At 60.2% G+C, this 16073-nt stretch overlaps 1 protein-coding gene across 1 annotated transcript; it reads left to right on the forward strand.

Annotated features, from left to right (window-relative positions):
• The first annotated feature begins 7983 nt into the window (after positions 1-7983).
• TUBA1C (tubulin alpha 1c) lies at positions 7984-13112 on the forward strand. The gene is made up of 4 exons (XM_038378491.1): positions 7984-8112; positions 10694-10916; positions 11012-11160; positions 12040-13112. The coding sequence occupies exons 1-4, from the start codon at positions 8110-8112 to the stop codon at positions 13012-13014; spliced, it is 1350 nt and encodes a 449-aa protein (XP_038234419.1). The 5' UTR covers positions 7984-8109; the 3' UTR covers positions 13015-13112.
• Positions 13113-16073: the final 2961 nt, after the last annotated feature.

Raw genomic sequence — 16073 nt, forward strand, 5'->3', positions numbered from 1 at the left:
CCCCTGCGTCCCCCTCTCCCGCTCCGTCTGTCTCGCCCGCCCTGCCCCAGGCCCTGCGGCAGGGAGGAGGCGCCCGTGGTTTGGGAGGGGTCTGTGCGCCAGCTGGCTGCTCCGGGATCTCCCTGGCCCACACGTTGACAGTCGCTCCCCTCCCCGGGGGGACCCACCCGCTGCCCCTCTCGCCCTTCCCCCCAGGTGGTTCTGCCTGGCAGCTGGGCTGGGCTGTCCGGCGGCTGGGGCTATCGCTGAGCTGGGGGGCCTCCATGGCCCGCGGGGAGAGCTTCTGCCAGCCGGGGCCAGCAGCCTGGGTAACGCCCTGTCACTCAGGCCGGCTGATGGCTAGGCCAAGTGGGGAGAGACCGGCCGGCCGGCCTAGGGATGCCCCTTGCCTGAGCCTTGCGTCCTGCTCTGTCTCTCTCCCTGCACCCCACACGCTGGGGATGAGTCATTTTCTGGCGGAGGAGCCCCACGCGCCTTCTCTCTGTGTCTCCCTTCGCAGACGGTTTCCAGCATTTCTGATCCAGGCAGATACCGACGTGACGGTGACACAGAAACGTTGCAGGGAGCCGGGCTGCAGCCTTGCTGTTGGGGTCTGGCTGGGAAGCCAGGGAGAGCAGCAGGGGGGCGGGAAGCATGGCTCTGGGTTTCTAGTTCAGGCAACTCCCCTGCAAAGCACATCACCTGCCCCGACCGACTGCTCACCCCTCGCCATCCCCACACACCGCCATGGCCCCTCCCAGCCGAGGAAGGGGATTAAAGACCCTTTGACCTGGGATCTAGACACCGGGAACTGAGGCAGCCAGGGCAGAACAGCGAGAAGCCAAGCACCAAGCCAGTGCAAGAGGCCGGATGATGCCCCCACCCGGCCCCACAGATCTCTCTGGGGTGGGGGCAGTGAGGAAGAGTCTTCGGGGTGGGGGAGTCCAGTGTTGTCCTGGGGAACTGAAGGGCTCATGCTGCAGGGCCCCACCCAGCACTAGCCCACCCTAGCGTGGGATGAGTCCCAGAGCCGGACGCACGGGACGTGCCTCTGGCTCGTTGCCACCTCGCGGCTCACTCGGCCCATGGGCAAAGCGGCCAAGGAGCAGGGGCGCGGCTCGGAACTGGCTCCTTGCGGCTACCCACCATGGGGGGGGTCGCTGCAGACGTGGGCTCTGTGAAGGGGAGAGGAGGAGGAGCCGAAGGCCGCATTGCGGCAAAGCTGGGGATGGAAGGAGGGGGAGAGAGGACTGAGAGGAAGCGGCAGCCGCAGCGCCAGTGCGTCCCCCCCACCCCCGCACACACTCTCGCTGGCTCACACAGAGGTGACGGCGAGTGCCAGAATGAAAGGGCCAGTGACAGCTCTCCCAGGCTCTCTCACACCTCCCGCTCCCCAAGGGCCCCAGCAGCTGAAAGCAAAGCCAGACCCCGGCACGTTTTCCTCCTGTTACTTTTGCACAAATGGCAGAGCCCTCCCCGTAGGAAGCGTGAAATCCCCTGCCTGTCACCAGTGCCGGAGAGCAGCTGCTCCAGCCTGGGCTAATCTCGGCAGGACACTCAGGGCCGGCGCGCACCACACAGGTATAGGACGTGTTTGCATTTCAGACGCATGGGGGTCTGTGCCATTACTGGTCCACTAGGCTTGGGGTGCTAGAAACACTCCCTTCATGGCTGTTATGGGATTTGCATGGCAGCTCCGGCCTGGCCCAGGACCCTGGGCACTGCACAGACACAGAACCTGTCTGTGCAAAGCTTTGCAAGTGGACAAGGCTAATTATCAATGGAGATGGGCCCAATCCCCAGAACCCAGCCCCCTGTCCCGTGGTTTGGGGTGCTCAAAATCCAGTCCCAGCTCTGACTCGTCTTTCCTTCATGCCAACCCCCCAGGGCAGCGCCCTCTCTCCCCACGCTGCGGGACCTGGGGGGCTGAAGGTCTCGGTGCTCACCAGGTGGTTACTCCCACTGCTCCGAGCAGGGTCCTGGAGGGAGGGAGCTGAGCTTTCCCAGAGGTCTGGGACATGCAGCCAGCCTCCCCCCACCGGAGCATCACGCGTGTCACTGAACTCAGAGTAGGGCTGCCACCTCTGAGGTGACAAACACTGGGATGTCTGGGGTGAACTGGAACCTAGCAAACTGGAGAGCTGGGAGCAGGTACCGAGCCCCCAGACAGATTTCCCAGGACCTGGACAGGTGCCAGCCTTAACTCAGATCAGCCAGCCCCCAAACTCAGCTCCCGCCCATGTGAGCCGAAGGAGATTCTCCATTAGCTCCCTGCAGTGCCAGGCCTATGTCACATAGTAAAGCCGCTCTGAGGCAGTGCTGCACTAACCCCTTCAGGACAATATCCAAAGGTTTCTTTTAACACCAGCTCGAATTCCACCTCCAAACATGGTGAATAATACCCAGTGTGGTAGGGGGCAGGGGTGGTGTGGTGGGAAGCGGGGGGCGGGTCAGGACAATGTGCTGAGTGGGACGCCTGCATGCTGCAGGTCCCTGGGCCTCGGTGGGTCTCCCTTCACTTCCACTGAGCCACGGGGGGGCTGAGCACTTTTGAAAATCTTATTCGTCATCTGTCTGTGCTTCAGTTTGTCCAGCTGGAAAGTGGATAAAATAAAACCCCAGCCTCCCTCCCTTGCACTTGAAACTCCAGGCGGGTTCCCTATCGCTCTAGCCTTGTCTGGCGCGCACCTGTGGGGTGGGACACCAGAGAGGACTGCATTTCCCTGCGTCGGGGGGAGGAGGGATTCCTGCATGTGTCATTTGTAAAGCACTGGCTGAATAGTGCAGTAGATCAGAGGGAAGTAAAGGAACAATGCTCAGTATGTGCTTTGCTGAGCTGCGGCCTGCCTGGCTCACGGAGCCAGCCCAGTGCAGGGTAAGGCAGGGGGGCAAACGCTGTTGCCACAGTTTGCAAAGGGCTGGTCTGTGCCCGGGCCTCTGGCAAAGGGAACATTTAGCTGCAGCGCCACCTCCGGGAAGCAACGCGAACCGGCAGCACAAGGGAAGGGCGGAGGCCTGCAGCAAAATCCGTCCAGTGAGAAGCCATCGCCACGCCAGGGTCTGCAGCCTGGTGCGCAGGTCCCCACCCTGGTGAGACTCGCACCCGCGCCCGGGCGCTGCTTAGTCATTCAGCAGTGAAAGACCCCGGGACAAGCTCTGCTCCTGGGCGACTTCCGGGTAAAGCCCAGGGGGTTTCCAGCAGGGAAACAAGGGCTTGGTTACACTTGAACTGTGCTGTCAGGCCAATTTAACAACACTGCTCTTGTTCACACCCTGACAGGTGCTGGAACGAGGGGTGCAGGTGGCTGCAGCACCCCCTGACTTGAAGAAGTTTCCATTCTCTACACGATTTCCAGTTTGATTCAGTGGCTCTTAGCACCTCCACTGTACAAATTGTTCCAGCAGCACCCCTGCACCCCGACGGACGTGGTTAAACCAGCCTCATCTGCGAGTGTGGACCAGGCCAAAGAGCAGAATTTGGGCCTGTTCTCAGACTTGGCAGGTGCTGCTGGTTGGCCTGGCGCTGACCGTCCCTGAAGAGCCATCGCACCGCAATCAAAGTCTGCCAGCTAACACGGTCCCTCCCGATTGACCGGGTGTGGGGCTCAGGGGCCGGGCGTTCTTCACTCCTGGCTGCCTGGCTGGAGAGTGGCAGAGGATCGATCCCATGGGATGGCTGTGTGGTGGCCACTGTGGGATGCGGTGGGAGGGGTGTAAGGTGCCAGAGGGCAGGTGTTCCCATCCCCACAACCAGTCACAGCCAGGCTGTGGCCTAGGGAAACCCCGCTAGATGGGGTGCAGGAATGAGGCCCCTTGCTAAGGCCTGAGCGGTACCTCTTCTGGGGATGATCAGGAGACCAGCCGCTCAGACCTTTCACAGCCCCCGGCTTTCAGGGGTGGCCTGATCATTAGAGACCCCCAACCCCCCTCCCTCAGGGCAAGGTGAAACTTCACCACCCCGGCCAAACCCCAGCCAAGGAGAATGATCTCTTCCCCCCATTCCTTCTGCGTCCTGGTGCAAACCCAGCAGGAGCTGAGTTCAGGAGGGGCCAGAGGCTGGAGAGTACAGCCCCAGTAGGCTCAGCTTGGGGAGCAAGCAAAGGGGACCCCAGGGGCTGCTCTAATTTACAGCTGCCGATGGACCATTCACATCCCATGCCGCCCAAGCTGCTCCCAGCACCCGCTATACCAGGGGGTCATGCAGGAGCGAGAGGGCACAGGGCCATCTGTGGCTGGTGAACACCAGTGAAAAGCAGGGAGGGGGCTTGTTAATGTAACTACCCAATTTTCAGAGGTTCTCGGCATGATTGAGAGCCTCCCCCCTCCCCGTCAGTCCCCCCCCGGAGAAGGGACAGCGAGCGCCCAGGGGAACGTCACTGGGCGTGCTGCTGCTGCCCCCGCTCCTCTCGCCTGCCAGTGCCCCCCCCCCCCTCCGGCCTGGGACTTCCTCTTTTCCTGCCCTTGTTTGTCCTCTTTAATTCCTGTTTTTCTTTAACATTGGTTTGCCTTTCCTGCCCACTGCCGGCCTGTCCAGCCTGCTGCATTTCCATGCTGGGCGCACTGGCCCTGCCAGAGGAGCTCAGATCGGTAACAACAGCATGGCCTGGCAGCCGGGGACCACCTGGAAGCCTGTCTGTCAGTGGCAGGTTCTCACCCCATCTGACCATATGCTTGGCCCCCGCAGTCATGCTCGGGCAGGGATGTTTTGGTCCCTTTACCGATGGGGAGACCCGACACCCTCCCCGGGCCCTCGTCCTGACTCTCAGCCCTTGGGAGTGAAAATGAAGCCAGAGCTGGGGCACGGTTGAGCCGTGGTTTGAGTGACAAGGTGCCGGTCTGGAGCTGCCACTGCCAGCTTCTCCCTTTCTGATATGGGCTCACCAGCAGTGGGGGGTGCAAACCCTTTCCAAGAGGAATAGCCCTAGAAGGATGGGGCGGGGGGAGCAAGTCAGCACACCAGGATGTGCTCGTGCAAATGCCGTCCCGGTGAGAAGATCACACTCATGGCCCTGGGATTGGACCCCGCCTCCACAGAACAAGCGGCAGCAGGGCGAGCACCCGCCCCCAGTGGTGCGTCCCACACCCAGCCTGAAGAGACCCTCGTTGGGGGCTGGGCCTGGGATGGACCTGAAGGGGCCTTAAAGGGAGAGGAGTCCCGCCCGCACATAGCCCACAGAGAGCTGCAATGGGACTGGCCCTGTTCCCAGCACACGGCTCACACGATGGATCAGGGGCACGGCCAAAGTGTCACGGGGGGCAGAATGGGAAATGGAATGTCTTGGAGGGGCCAATGCCAGCCAGGCCCCACAGAATAGGGAGCCTCTGCAGTCCCCGTCCCTGCTCCACGTGCAGGACAGGAGTAACTGAGAACTGGGGCCTTGTCCTTGGCCTCTCTCCTGAAATCATGGCAAACAGCTGGGTTGCTGGCGGACGTTGTTTCCAGTCCTGTTGGCAGGTGGGCTGAGACCCCCCTGCTCATTTAATGTGGGACTTGCAGTCACCAGCTGCCTTGGCCAGAACTGACTTGGGGAGCCAGGTGTCAAAGCTGCCCCAGGCTCGTTCCCAGTGGCCGAGGGGTCCAATGCCTGGTTAATGCTATTGCAGCCTTGAGAGTTGTCACTCCGCCCTGCTTTAGTTCGAGAAAGTTTAGTTTGAGGTTCCTGCTTTAGTGGAGAAAGAGATTAAATTCCTGACTTTATTATTTGCCTTTGTCCCACCCCCAGCCTGCTGCTTGGTTTTTCCCTAAGGAAACTCCCCAGGATCCAATCATCAAAATGGAAAAGGAGGACTTGTGGCACCTTAGAGACTAACACATTTATTTGAGCATAAGCTTTCGTGAGCTACAGCTCACTTCATCTGTCTCCGTCATTTGTTTTTATGACTAACTAGCCCCAGTTCCCCAGGTAGCTGTAACTGACCCATACCCTGGAAAGTCCCACAGGCGGGTTTGCTTGGGGCAAGTGGCCTTGGCTTTCACAAGAGATGCCCAGAACCTGCGCTGTGGTTAGTACCAAGCAGCAAAGAAAGCTGGGTACTGGTCTGTAGCTAATCCAGTGACTATTTGAAAGGGCAGTTGTCAAACACGCGTGGATTACAGGTGTTCGCCATGTCCTAGCCATGTTGGTACCCGGCTGACAGAGGGACAAGGTGGAAAGAAAGCCAAGCTCCCTGCAGAACGAAGGTCACGAGCGTCCTGCCGGCTAAAGTCTCTCCTTGTGCCCACTCCCTCACCCCACAGCGTGTCATCCAGATAACACGTTCCCCACTGGGCCAGCCAGGGAGGGGAGAAGGATGCTGAGTTCAAATCCTAACTCAGACACAGGCTGGGTGCTGGAGCCTTGGGGCAGCCACTTGTCTGTCTGGGTAGTGGGGATAACAACATCGGCCTCTCCAGAGAGTCACCAGGGTTAGCTAGAGCTAAGCACTGTTCTGATAACTCCTTCCCCCCTGCTGCCACCCGCCACCGCTCAGCGGCAGTTCCCAGGCGTGTAGGGGCACCAGACGGGTGAAACAGGCAGCAGAGCTAGAGACTCCAGGCAGGGGCAGCCACACCAGCTGGGCATGCTGGGGGAAGGAGGCGGAAAAGTGCCCTGGGAAAGCGCAGCGAGGAGCCTCCTCGGGGAGAGCCTGCGTGAGGCAGCGCAGCCTTGCCGGCCCTCCTAGCCAAGACAGGGCCAGGGAAATGCCTCTACAGCCAAGCCCAGGCTCCTGGCATTTCACTTGGGGGCACAGGCTGATCTGGAGCCTGTGCCCCAGGTTGCTGCCCCCATAAGCAGGGTCAGCGCTGGCCTGCCAAGCCTGGTCGCTCAGGCCCTGTGCATGCTAGAGACTTCTCAGACCCCCGTACACCCCCCTGCAAGGGCCTCGCATGCCCACCGCACCCCCCCAGCCAGGCTACAGGCCAGTGGGGATAATGCCATGTCACATGTCCCTGGGGCTCTGTGCCCACAGACCCCCCCGTTCCCTCCAGGGGGCAAGCGACCTCCCCGTTACAGAGGGGCACCCCAGGAGAAGGGGGGAGTGTTGATAGCAGGGGGTTGACTGCTCAGAGGGAGCTCCACAGCCACATCTGTGGTCCCACCCCCTCGCCCTGCTCTCAGGCCCTTCATGTGATCTGCTGCCCCCTCCCTCCACTGTCCTCCCCTCCCCAGGGAGGTGCTGCCTGGCCCAGCCCCCTCCTCATTCACTGAACATTGAGCTACCAGCCCCAAATACACTTCCTTCTGCACCCCACCTCCCCAGCCCATCACCCCTGTGTCTCCCCCAGCCCACCTCCCCATGCCTCCCCAGCCCATCTCCCACAACCCATCACCCACCCCCTTCTCTCCCACTCCCCATGTCCCCACAGCCCCTCCCACATCTCCTACCCCCAGGCCTGCTAGGGTTGCCAGTTGTGGTTGGACACATTCCTGGTGGTTTCTTCACATGACAAAACCTTTAATTAAAGATTAGTCTTTAATTCCTGGAAACTCCAGGGCAATCCTGGAGGGCTGGCAACCCTAATGCCTCCCCATCCCATTCCCCCACCCTCATGTCTCCCCCATCCCATCCCCCCTCTCTTGCACCCCCCCATGGTCCCATGTCTCCCCCACCCCCATGGTCCCCATCTCTCCCCCATGCCATCGCCCCTCTCTCCCACCATCTCCCACCCCCATGCCTCCCCCAGTCCATCCCCCCATCTCTGCCACCCCTCATGTCTCCCCCATGCCATCCCCCCTCTCTTGCACCCCCCCATAGTCCCCACCTCCCATGTCTCCCCCACCCCCATGCCATCCCCCCTCTCTCCCACCCCCCACCCCTCCCCCCCATGTCCCCCCCAGCCCATCCCCCAGCCTCCCTCCCTCCTCCCTCCACATTCCACTCTGCGTCCGTCATCCACTGCGTGCGAGTTCAAACTTTCGAACCTGCCAATCAGGACACCTCGGAGGCGGGGCTTAGGCGAGGGGCGGGGCGTCGAGGGGGGACACACCTATCTCCCCGGCCCTCCGCCACCACGCCCCGCCCCTTCGCCCTTCGCCCCGCCCCCGCGGGTATATAAAGCCCCGCCCGCGGGGCTGCCTAAACTTCTTCTCACTGGAGACTCCCTAAAGGGTCGGATAGTGAGAGACACGCCGCTGCCCCGCTACAGTCATGGTGAGTTCGGGACCCGGGTTCGAGTCCCCCCGCGGCGAGCTTTCCACGCGGGACGGTGCGCACTGTGGGGGGCGGCTGGAAGGGAGCTGGGGGGCAGAGTGTGGGGGAGGGGCGCGATGGGGCAGGGCGGGCCGCGTGGGGAGGGGGCGCCCTGGGGCAGCCGCAACTCGGCATGTAGGGGGGCGCACCGGCTGCAGCGACCCCGGGGCCCCGAGCACGCGTGGGCTCCCTCCCCCACGCACTCGCCGCGCCGCGCCCCGTGACCTTGGGGGGGGCCAGTGCGGGGGGGCCTCCCCGGGCTCCGGAGCATCCCCGGGCCGCGCCTCGGCTTCTTGCTGCGCCACGCGGGGCGGGCCGAGGGAAGCGGGGGCGGGGCGGGCCGAGCTCGGCCGGAGGCTGAAGCTCGCTGGTGGGGGGGGCGGCGGCGAACTCGCTGCCCTGCAGCCGGGTCGGATCGGCGCCGGGGAGAGGAGCTGGGGCCTGGCGGGAGTTCTCTGGGGCGGGCCAGGCTCGGATCTGACCCGGGCTGGGGGCCCTGGAACGGGGCGTTATTGCTTTTCTGCGCGCTCGCAGGCGGGTATAACGCCTGGCCACGTGCTTCGTTGCGGGGGGGTGTCTCTTCACAGGGCTGGGGGACCGACCCCCCCCAGTTACAGACAGGGATAGGGAGACTCCGGGCCCAGCTGGCCACCCTGCGGCCACCCTCGAGAATCGGACCCAGGAGTCCTGACTCTCTAGCCGCTTCCGCTAGGCAGCGGTGGCCGCAGCGAACTGGGCCTGGCACTCGGCAATAGGAGCCAAGGAGTAGGCGGCTGGTGCAGTGTGAACGGAAGCTGCAATCCAGAGCTGCAAGTGACTTTCAGGTTGGCCCCGGTGGGAAGGGACTGGAAAGATGCCGTGAGCAGAGAGGTGAAGCAGGGCTTGGTGAAGGTGAGATGGGAGGGACTATTTAAAGCAACACGGGCGAGAGGAAGTGATGCCGGTTGGAGAGGGATTAGGCTGCCCCGGTTTGTCTTGGGTACGATATTCAGGAGCATGCAAATATCCTTCTCCCCCCGCCCCCCCATGCATGGGAGGCCAGTGCTTTCTGCTGGCTCTGTGCCCCTCCCCGGGGACCTGCCGCTGTGATGATGCACGGGCTTCTGGGCCTGAGCGCCTTGCTTGGAGCCGGTCAGGGGGGTGAGTAATGCTCCGCGTGAGCCAGGGTAGCAATGGGTCTGTGATAGCGAAGGGCCTGGCCCGTGGCCTGCATTGGTCAGCGCTTCAGTGGGGCTAGGGATGACTTCACTTTAGAAGTCGATGGCCCTAAATGGCCATTTCAAGTGACCGGAGGGGCAGTGTTCCATGGCCTCAACAACTGATGGCAACGTAGCCTTTGCCAGCTCTCCTGACTTCTGGGTGCCTCCGTTTGCCCCTTTGTAAGGAGGAGGAGGTTTCCCTACTGCTGGGGAGGAGGGTTAGGGTTTGGGCTGTGCTAAGCCTTAGTTGTCTGTCTGCATTTCAGCAGGGACTTCCTCAGAAGCCCTGCAGCCATGAATAGGGAGAGGAAACGCTTAGACAAAGTTTCAAATGTTTCAGAGATGCTTGTGGAACGTTTCCATTGGCTCCTACAAGTTCACAGTCCTTTGGCTTCCCTGGGGGGCAGCCAAATCTCTGCTTTGGCTGGAATTTCTGGCCACTTTAACTACTTCTTAGGAAAAGAAAAGCAGTTTTCCAGACCTTGCTGCTGGCTGTGCTCTGGTTAGACTCGCCAAGGTGCAGCCTCCCCTACAGGGTTACAGCTGACCACAGCCCTTCAAATTACAGCTTTTGTGGCTGCTTATCTGGCATGTTTTTCCATGAGTCAGATGGCTGGAGCTTGCTGGTTTAATCTGGCTTAAAGGGGAAAAAGAGCCTTCTGTTGAAAGAATAGGACTGAAGCAGAGGCTGAATTAGCTCAGTGATGGTTACACAATCGCTGGAAAGCCATGGATCAGGGACTGAAAAGAGGAATTTGCATGTTTCCATGGGGCCCATCAGGAATGTTCCCTGGAGCTGGAGGCTAGCCTGCAGGCGCACAAACTGGTGGGACCCAGGGAAGCAACACTTCAGCCTCTAGGCTGCAGCTGAGAACTTATTTCCTCATCACATGTCTGACATTGGGGTCAAATCTGCTTTGACCCTGCAAGCCAGAGCTGTCTTGACTAGCTGCTTTCAGGTGCCTGGACAGCCTGTAATGTAGCTTCTCTGTGCTGATGTGGTCAGGGAAAACCCTTGTCTGGCCTGGTTCAGGAGCAGTGTGTTTTCTGGTAATGTCTTGGCTAAAGAAATGGTTCCTTAACAGTCGCAGCATACTCTTCCCACCCCGGGGGAGTGGTACTTGGCTGGCCACAATCCAGTCAGGGCCAGCTCTCTTCCTGCTGGGGGGCTTCCTCCTGGCTCCTTTCTGGGCTAGAGACGGTCTCCTGGAGGTGTTTGCACTGCAGGTCATGTGCCTCATTCATAAATCTAATGTTGCACCATCTTGCCCCATGATCAGCTGGTGACACTGGGTGCAAAACCACCCCCGTCCAGGCTGCTCAATGTCCCTTTCTCCCTGCAGCGTGAGTGCATTTCTATCCACGTCGGCCAGGCTGGTGTCCAGATCGGCAATGCCTGCTGGGAGCTCTACTGCCTGGAACATGGGATCCAGCCTGATGGCCAGATGCCCAGTGACAAGACCATCGGTGGAGGAGACGACTCCTTCAACACCTTCTTCAGTGAGACAGGCGCTGGCAAGCACGTCCCCAGAGCTGTCTTTGTGGACTTGGAGCCAACAGTCATAGGTGAGTTCCGGGCTCCCTGGAGTAGAGTCCTGAGCCTCGTGTTCCCGCAATCTCCATGGAGAAGGCGCCTAATGCTAACTCTTCTTCTTCCCCAGATGAAGTGCGCACTGGGACCTACCGTCAGCTCTTCCACCCTGAACAGCTCATCACCGGCAAGGAAGATGCTGCCAACAACTATGCCCGTGGGCACTACACCATTGGCAAGGAGATCATTGACCTGGTTCTTGACAGAATCCGTAAACTGGTGAGTGAGTCTCTGGCCAGTGAGGCCAATCTGGGGTGTGCCCACAGCATTGTCTGTGGTCCAGCCTTGGCAGCAGAACCGTGCTGATGTGTGTATGTGCCAACCCCTGTTCTGCTGGAATCGGCTTCCTAGCAAACTGTCCAGAACAGGAGATGGAGTGAACCCTTCTCCCCCTGTTCAGCAGTAGAGCAGGGAGGGGCTGAGGGCCTGTGTCCTAGACAGCTAGGACAATGGAGTGAGTGCCCTGGTGAAGGGAGGGATGTGGGGGCAGGTTCTGCATCCACCTCACACAGGTATTGAGAATTTTGGATTTAATGTGGGGTTGGAACAGTCTGGCCCCCAATGGGGCAGGGCATGAACAGAGCAGACAGGCTTATTTGCCTGGCTTGGTTTCAGCCTTTATGACTTCTCACCTTCCTGACTGGCTAGTTCTCAAAGCTGCCTGTCCTACCCCACTTCTTGGGGGGGGGGGGGGTGGCTCTCCCCCTGTGTGACACTGGAGGGAAACTACCTCAGTCTCCACCCTCTTCACCAGGCAGACAGTCACTGGTAGTAGGTGGTTGGGGGTGAAAGACTGCTCTGGAACAGCTGCTGTCTCTGAGCAGTGACATCACCTTGGGCAGGTCTGGCTGGGTGTGCTGCCTAGAGCACCAAACCCACTGAGGGTGGGGGACCAGCTGTCAATCTTGTGCCAAAAGGCTCATCAGTAGCAGATACTCCTGACCTGGCGGGGGCAGGTGAGAGAAACCAAACTGTACTTGATCAAAGAGCAGAGCTAGCCAAGATGGCCTAGGTCAGGGCCTGGCACTAGCAAAGCTTGTGTGACCAGGATCTCCGTGCAGGTTCCGGAGGCAGCTTGTAATGGTTTTCCTTTAACAGGCGGATCAGTGCACAGGTCTCCAGGGCTTCCTGGTCTTCCACAGCTTTGGAGGTGGCACTGGTTCTGGGTTCACCTCCCTGCTGATGGAGCGTCTGTCTGTTGACTATGGCAAGAAATCCAAGCTGGAGTTCTCCATCTACCCTGCTCCTCAGGTCTCCACTGCAGTGGTGGAGCCCTACAACTCCATCCTGACCACCCACACCACCCTGGAGCACTCTGACTGCGCCTTCATGGTAGACAACGAGGCCATCTATGACATCTGCCGCAGGAACCTGGACATTGAGCGCCCCACCTACACCAACCTGAACCGTCTCATTAGCCAGATCGTGTCCTCAATCACTGCCTCCCTCCGATTTGATGGTGCCCTGAATGTAGATCTGACAGAGTTCCAGACCAACTTGGTGCCCTACCCCCGTATCCACTTCCCTCTGGCCACCTATGCCCCGGTCATCTCTGCTGAGAAAGCTTACCATGAGCAGCTGACTGTAGCAGAGATCACAAACGCTTGCTTTGAGCCAGCCAACCAGATGGTGAAATGTGACCCTCGCCACGGGAAATACATGGCCTGCTGCCTGTTGTACCGTGGGGACGTGGTTCCCAAAGATGTCAATGCTGCTATTGCCACCATCAAAACCAAGCGTAGCATCCAGTTTGTGGACTGGTGCCCAACTGGCTTCAAGGTTGGTATCAACTACCAGCCTCCCACTGTGGTTCCTGGCGGTGACCTGGCCAAGGTGCAGCGGGCCGTGTGCATGCTGAGCAACACCACAGCCGTTGCTGAGGCCTGGGCTCGTCTGGACCACAAGTTTGACCTGATGTACGCCAAGCGTGCCTTTGTTCACTGGTACGTAGGGGAGGGGATGGAGGAAGGCGAATTCTCGGAGGCTCGGGAGGACATGGCTGCCCTAGAGAAGGATTACGAAGAGGTGGGGGCGGATAGTGTGGAGGGCGAGGACGAAGGAGAAGAGTATTAACTGGTCCCGTCTCTTCCCTGTGCTGTCACTTCATTCTGTTTTCTCTGTTCCTGTAACTCCACTGTGTCCTGTAGTCATTAAAAGTGCTCTTCCTACTCGGACAGTCTCATCTCCTTTACTCTCCTTCAGTGGAGCCCTAGCTCTGCCCTTGGGTGGGTCAGGGCAGGCTCAATGAGAAGCAGTTATTGAATGGGAGGGGGGTGGGGCGGTTCTCCTCACCAAGCCGAACACTGGCCTGGGACCCTCGGCCCCTGACAAAGCAGCTGCATTGGAGCAGTGCCCAGTCCCGCTTCAGCAGTTCACTGAAGCCACTTGGCATATGCTGGAGCCCTGCCAAGTGGGGTAGAAGTGCTGCTATGGTGACCATGCACTTGCTCTAGCCTCTTCCTGCCTCTCCCAGAGACACTAATCAAACTACCATCTGCCACACCTTGGGCATGGGGTCTGACTCCACCATGGCCTCCTGGGTGGCAGAGACCTCCCTGTGTGCTGTGCAGGGGACAGGACCCCCTTGCTCAGTACAGCTGGGCACAAGACTGGGACCTGTCCCCACCACAGCCCTATCCAAACTGCTCCTAGCCTGCCATGCAGTCACTGGGAAGAACTTCGTTCTGGGCCTGGGGTGGCCAGGCATGGGGCAAACTGCCAAATGCCTGGCCCTAGGAGCCCCTGACTCATGCCAGCAGGGTGGGGGGCAGAAGCTGAATCCAGCCAGTGATCCAGCAGCCTGACTGCTCTTGTATAGGCTCTAGTGTGCAGCTGCCTGTCCTCAAAGGAACCAAGCACACCCTGGTGAGCGAACCCAGGCGTCCTGCCTCCCGTTCTTCCCGGGAATGGCTGCAGTCCGTCTAACTGCCTGGACCTATTGGGTGCAGATAGTCCAGAGCAATCTCCTGCTCTGGTATTAATGCCTCCCCCTGAGCTCTGTCCAGGGCTCTTGGGGTCACCCCCCCTTAATGGGGAAGTTTTCTCCCTTCTGTAGTCCTGAAGGAAGCCTGGGCACAGGTGGGGATAGTGCAGCCCTATGCTCTGATGGCTCACTGAGCCCTTCCCTTTCAACCCCACTCAGCAGCATGCAAGGGTCCTTGCCCCATTCCTGTGTCCTAACTACTCCCATGCACTGAGTGGGGCAGGACTTTGTAACTCAGTTTCCCCTAAGTGTGGAGCTGTGCTGGGGGAGAAGGGCCAGGCTGGCCAATAAAGCAGCAGATGGTGAGTGAGGACTGGCCCCGCAGTTAGGTTTGGATTATGCTTTTCCATGTCAGCACCATAGCTGGGCTGGATTTCCAAGCGGCCCTGACCATGGCAGTTTCCCTCCAGACAGCCCCTGGCATCTGCCTCCCCCAGCACCAGGCAGCTGCTGCTGTGGGGCCAGCTCCTGGGAGAAAATGGCAGTGGGCTGCAGACACCAAGGGGTAGGCTGGCATGGGCTCAGGCCTGCTGGTGCCAGCATGGGGGGGCATCCTGCTAGTTTAAATGTCCTGCTAAGATGCTGTCATAGCTCTTGGGTATGCAAGGGGCACCATGTTACTCAGCCTGTCTGCTCCCCTGGCTCACAGAGGGGAGCCAGCCCCTTCAGCCAGGGGAGCAGACCCACTGTGGTGGTGGCAGGGGGGTGTAGAGACTCCTGCCCCAGAGACATTTCAGCTTGGAGCCAGCAGCTCCCCAAGGGGAATGGGGAGCAAGGGATGGAGCTGTCATATGGCCCAGCAGGGGGTGGTAACAGCTGACACTGGCCAGTCACTGGGGTGGGGTGGCCCCTTCTCTCTCTGCCCTGCCCCAAGGTTTTGCTTTCTCTCTGACAGGGGGTCCTGGATTTATTCTCTGCGGGGAGGGGGGCACAGCAGGGGTCCAAGCACCACATCTGCAGGAGGGGGATGATGCAGACCAGCCCCACAGCTCTGGCCAAGGGCAGAGTGGGCCTAGGTGTGGGGGTGGATGGCCAAGACTTGCACTGGGAGGGAGCAGGTTGTAGGGGTTTTTTCCACCCCCCCGTGGGTGGGAATAGCAAGGGGCTGTGGGTCTGGACTAAGGGGCATTGGCAGAGCTCTGTGGGGGGAGTCCAGGGTGGTGGTCATGGGGGGCTGCACATCTGGACTGAGGGGGGAGTCCAGGGTGGTGGTCGCAGGGAGCTGGACTGGGGGGAGCCAGTGGGGGGCTGCAGTCAGGTTGAGGGGCACTGGCAGGGCTGTGGGTCTGGACTGAGGCCCACTGGCAGAGCTGTGGGGGGAGCCAGGATGGGGGGCTGTGGGTCTGGACTGAGGGGCTTCAGTCCCGGGGTGCCCAGAGGAACAAAGTGCAATCACTGAGGCCTAGCTTGCTGCTTGCCATGTTTCTTCCTTTGCAGCTGGCTGAAGGTCATGTCCTGCAGGGCCCCTTCTTTGGCTGCTTCACCCCTAAAATGGCTGAGTGAGGAGACAGCAGGGAGCCCCTGCCCCACTCTAATCTGTGCTGCCTCTTCCCCCATGTACACTGCAGGGGCAGGGCAAATGCTTCCCTCAACACCTGCTGTCACCCTGGAGCTGGGGGCTTGTCCCACTCCCTTGCTGACAGTCAATGGCCCTACCCTGGCTGGGATCTCAGGGTGCCCAGCAAACATTACATAGACCCACATCCCCACAGCCAGTGCTGTGATGCAGTCCCTGCTGGAGTGGGGCGTGGCAGCTGCTTAACAGCTGTGCTACACACTTCTTTAGAACAGGAAGAAGGATCTGGCTGGGGGAACAAGGCAGGATGGGCAGGCTGAAGCTGAGGTTTGTTGGGGGGTGGAGGGTGTTTTAATGGTGCTGAGTGGTCAGAGCTGCTGTGCTAGAGTGAGATGGTGCCTCCAGTGCTGTACTGGGAGTGCAAAGGGGACCCCCTGTGGCTCCCAGTCAGCACCGGGGAGCTATTTGGCAGGCTTCCAACCAGGCACCTGCAATCCCAGTGATGGCTCCCCGGCCCTGCTTCGTGGCAGGCCAAGCAGGTACCAAGCAGGCTGACTAGGTAATGAGATGGCGGGATGGGGCTGGAACCCCCAGCAGGGACAACAAATTCCAGCTGCCAGGGCCATCGATCTG

The sequence above is a fragment of the Dermochelys coriacea genome, chromosome 20 (assembly GCF_009764565.3).
Source record: "Dermochelys coriacea isolate rDerCor1 chromosome 20, rDerCor1.pri.v4, whole genome shotgun sequence".
Classification (NCBI taxonomy): Eukaryota; Metazoa; Chordata; order Testudines; family Dermochelyidae; genus Dermochelys; species Dermochelys coriacea.

What these genes read in the sequence shown, in the direction of transcription:
- TUBA1C (XM_038378491.1), top strand. An exon ending in CTTGGAGCCAACAGTCATAG is followed by an intron (nt 10,917 to 11,011) that starts GTGAGTTCCGGG and finishes CTTCTTCCCCAG; the next exon opens with ATGAAGTGCGCACTGGGACC. An exon ending in TTGACAGAATCCGTAAACTG is followed by an intron (nt 11,161 to 12,039) that starts GTGAGTGAGTCT and finishes TTCCTTTAACAG; the next exon opens with GCGGATCAGTGCACAGGTCT.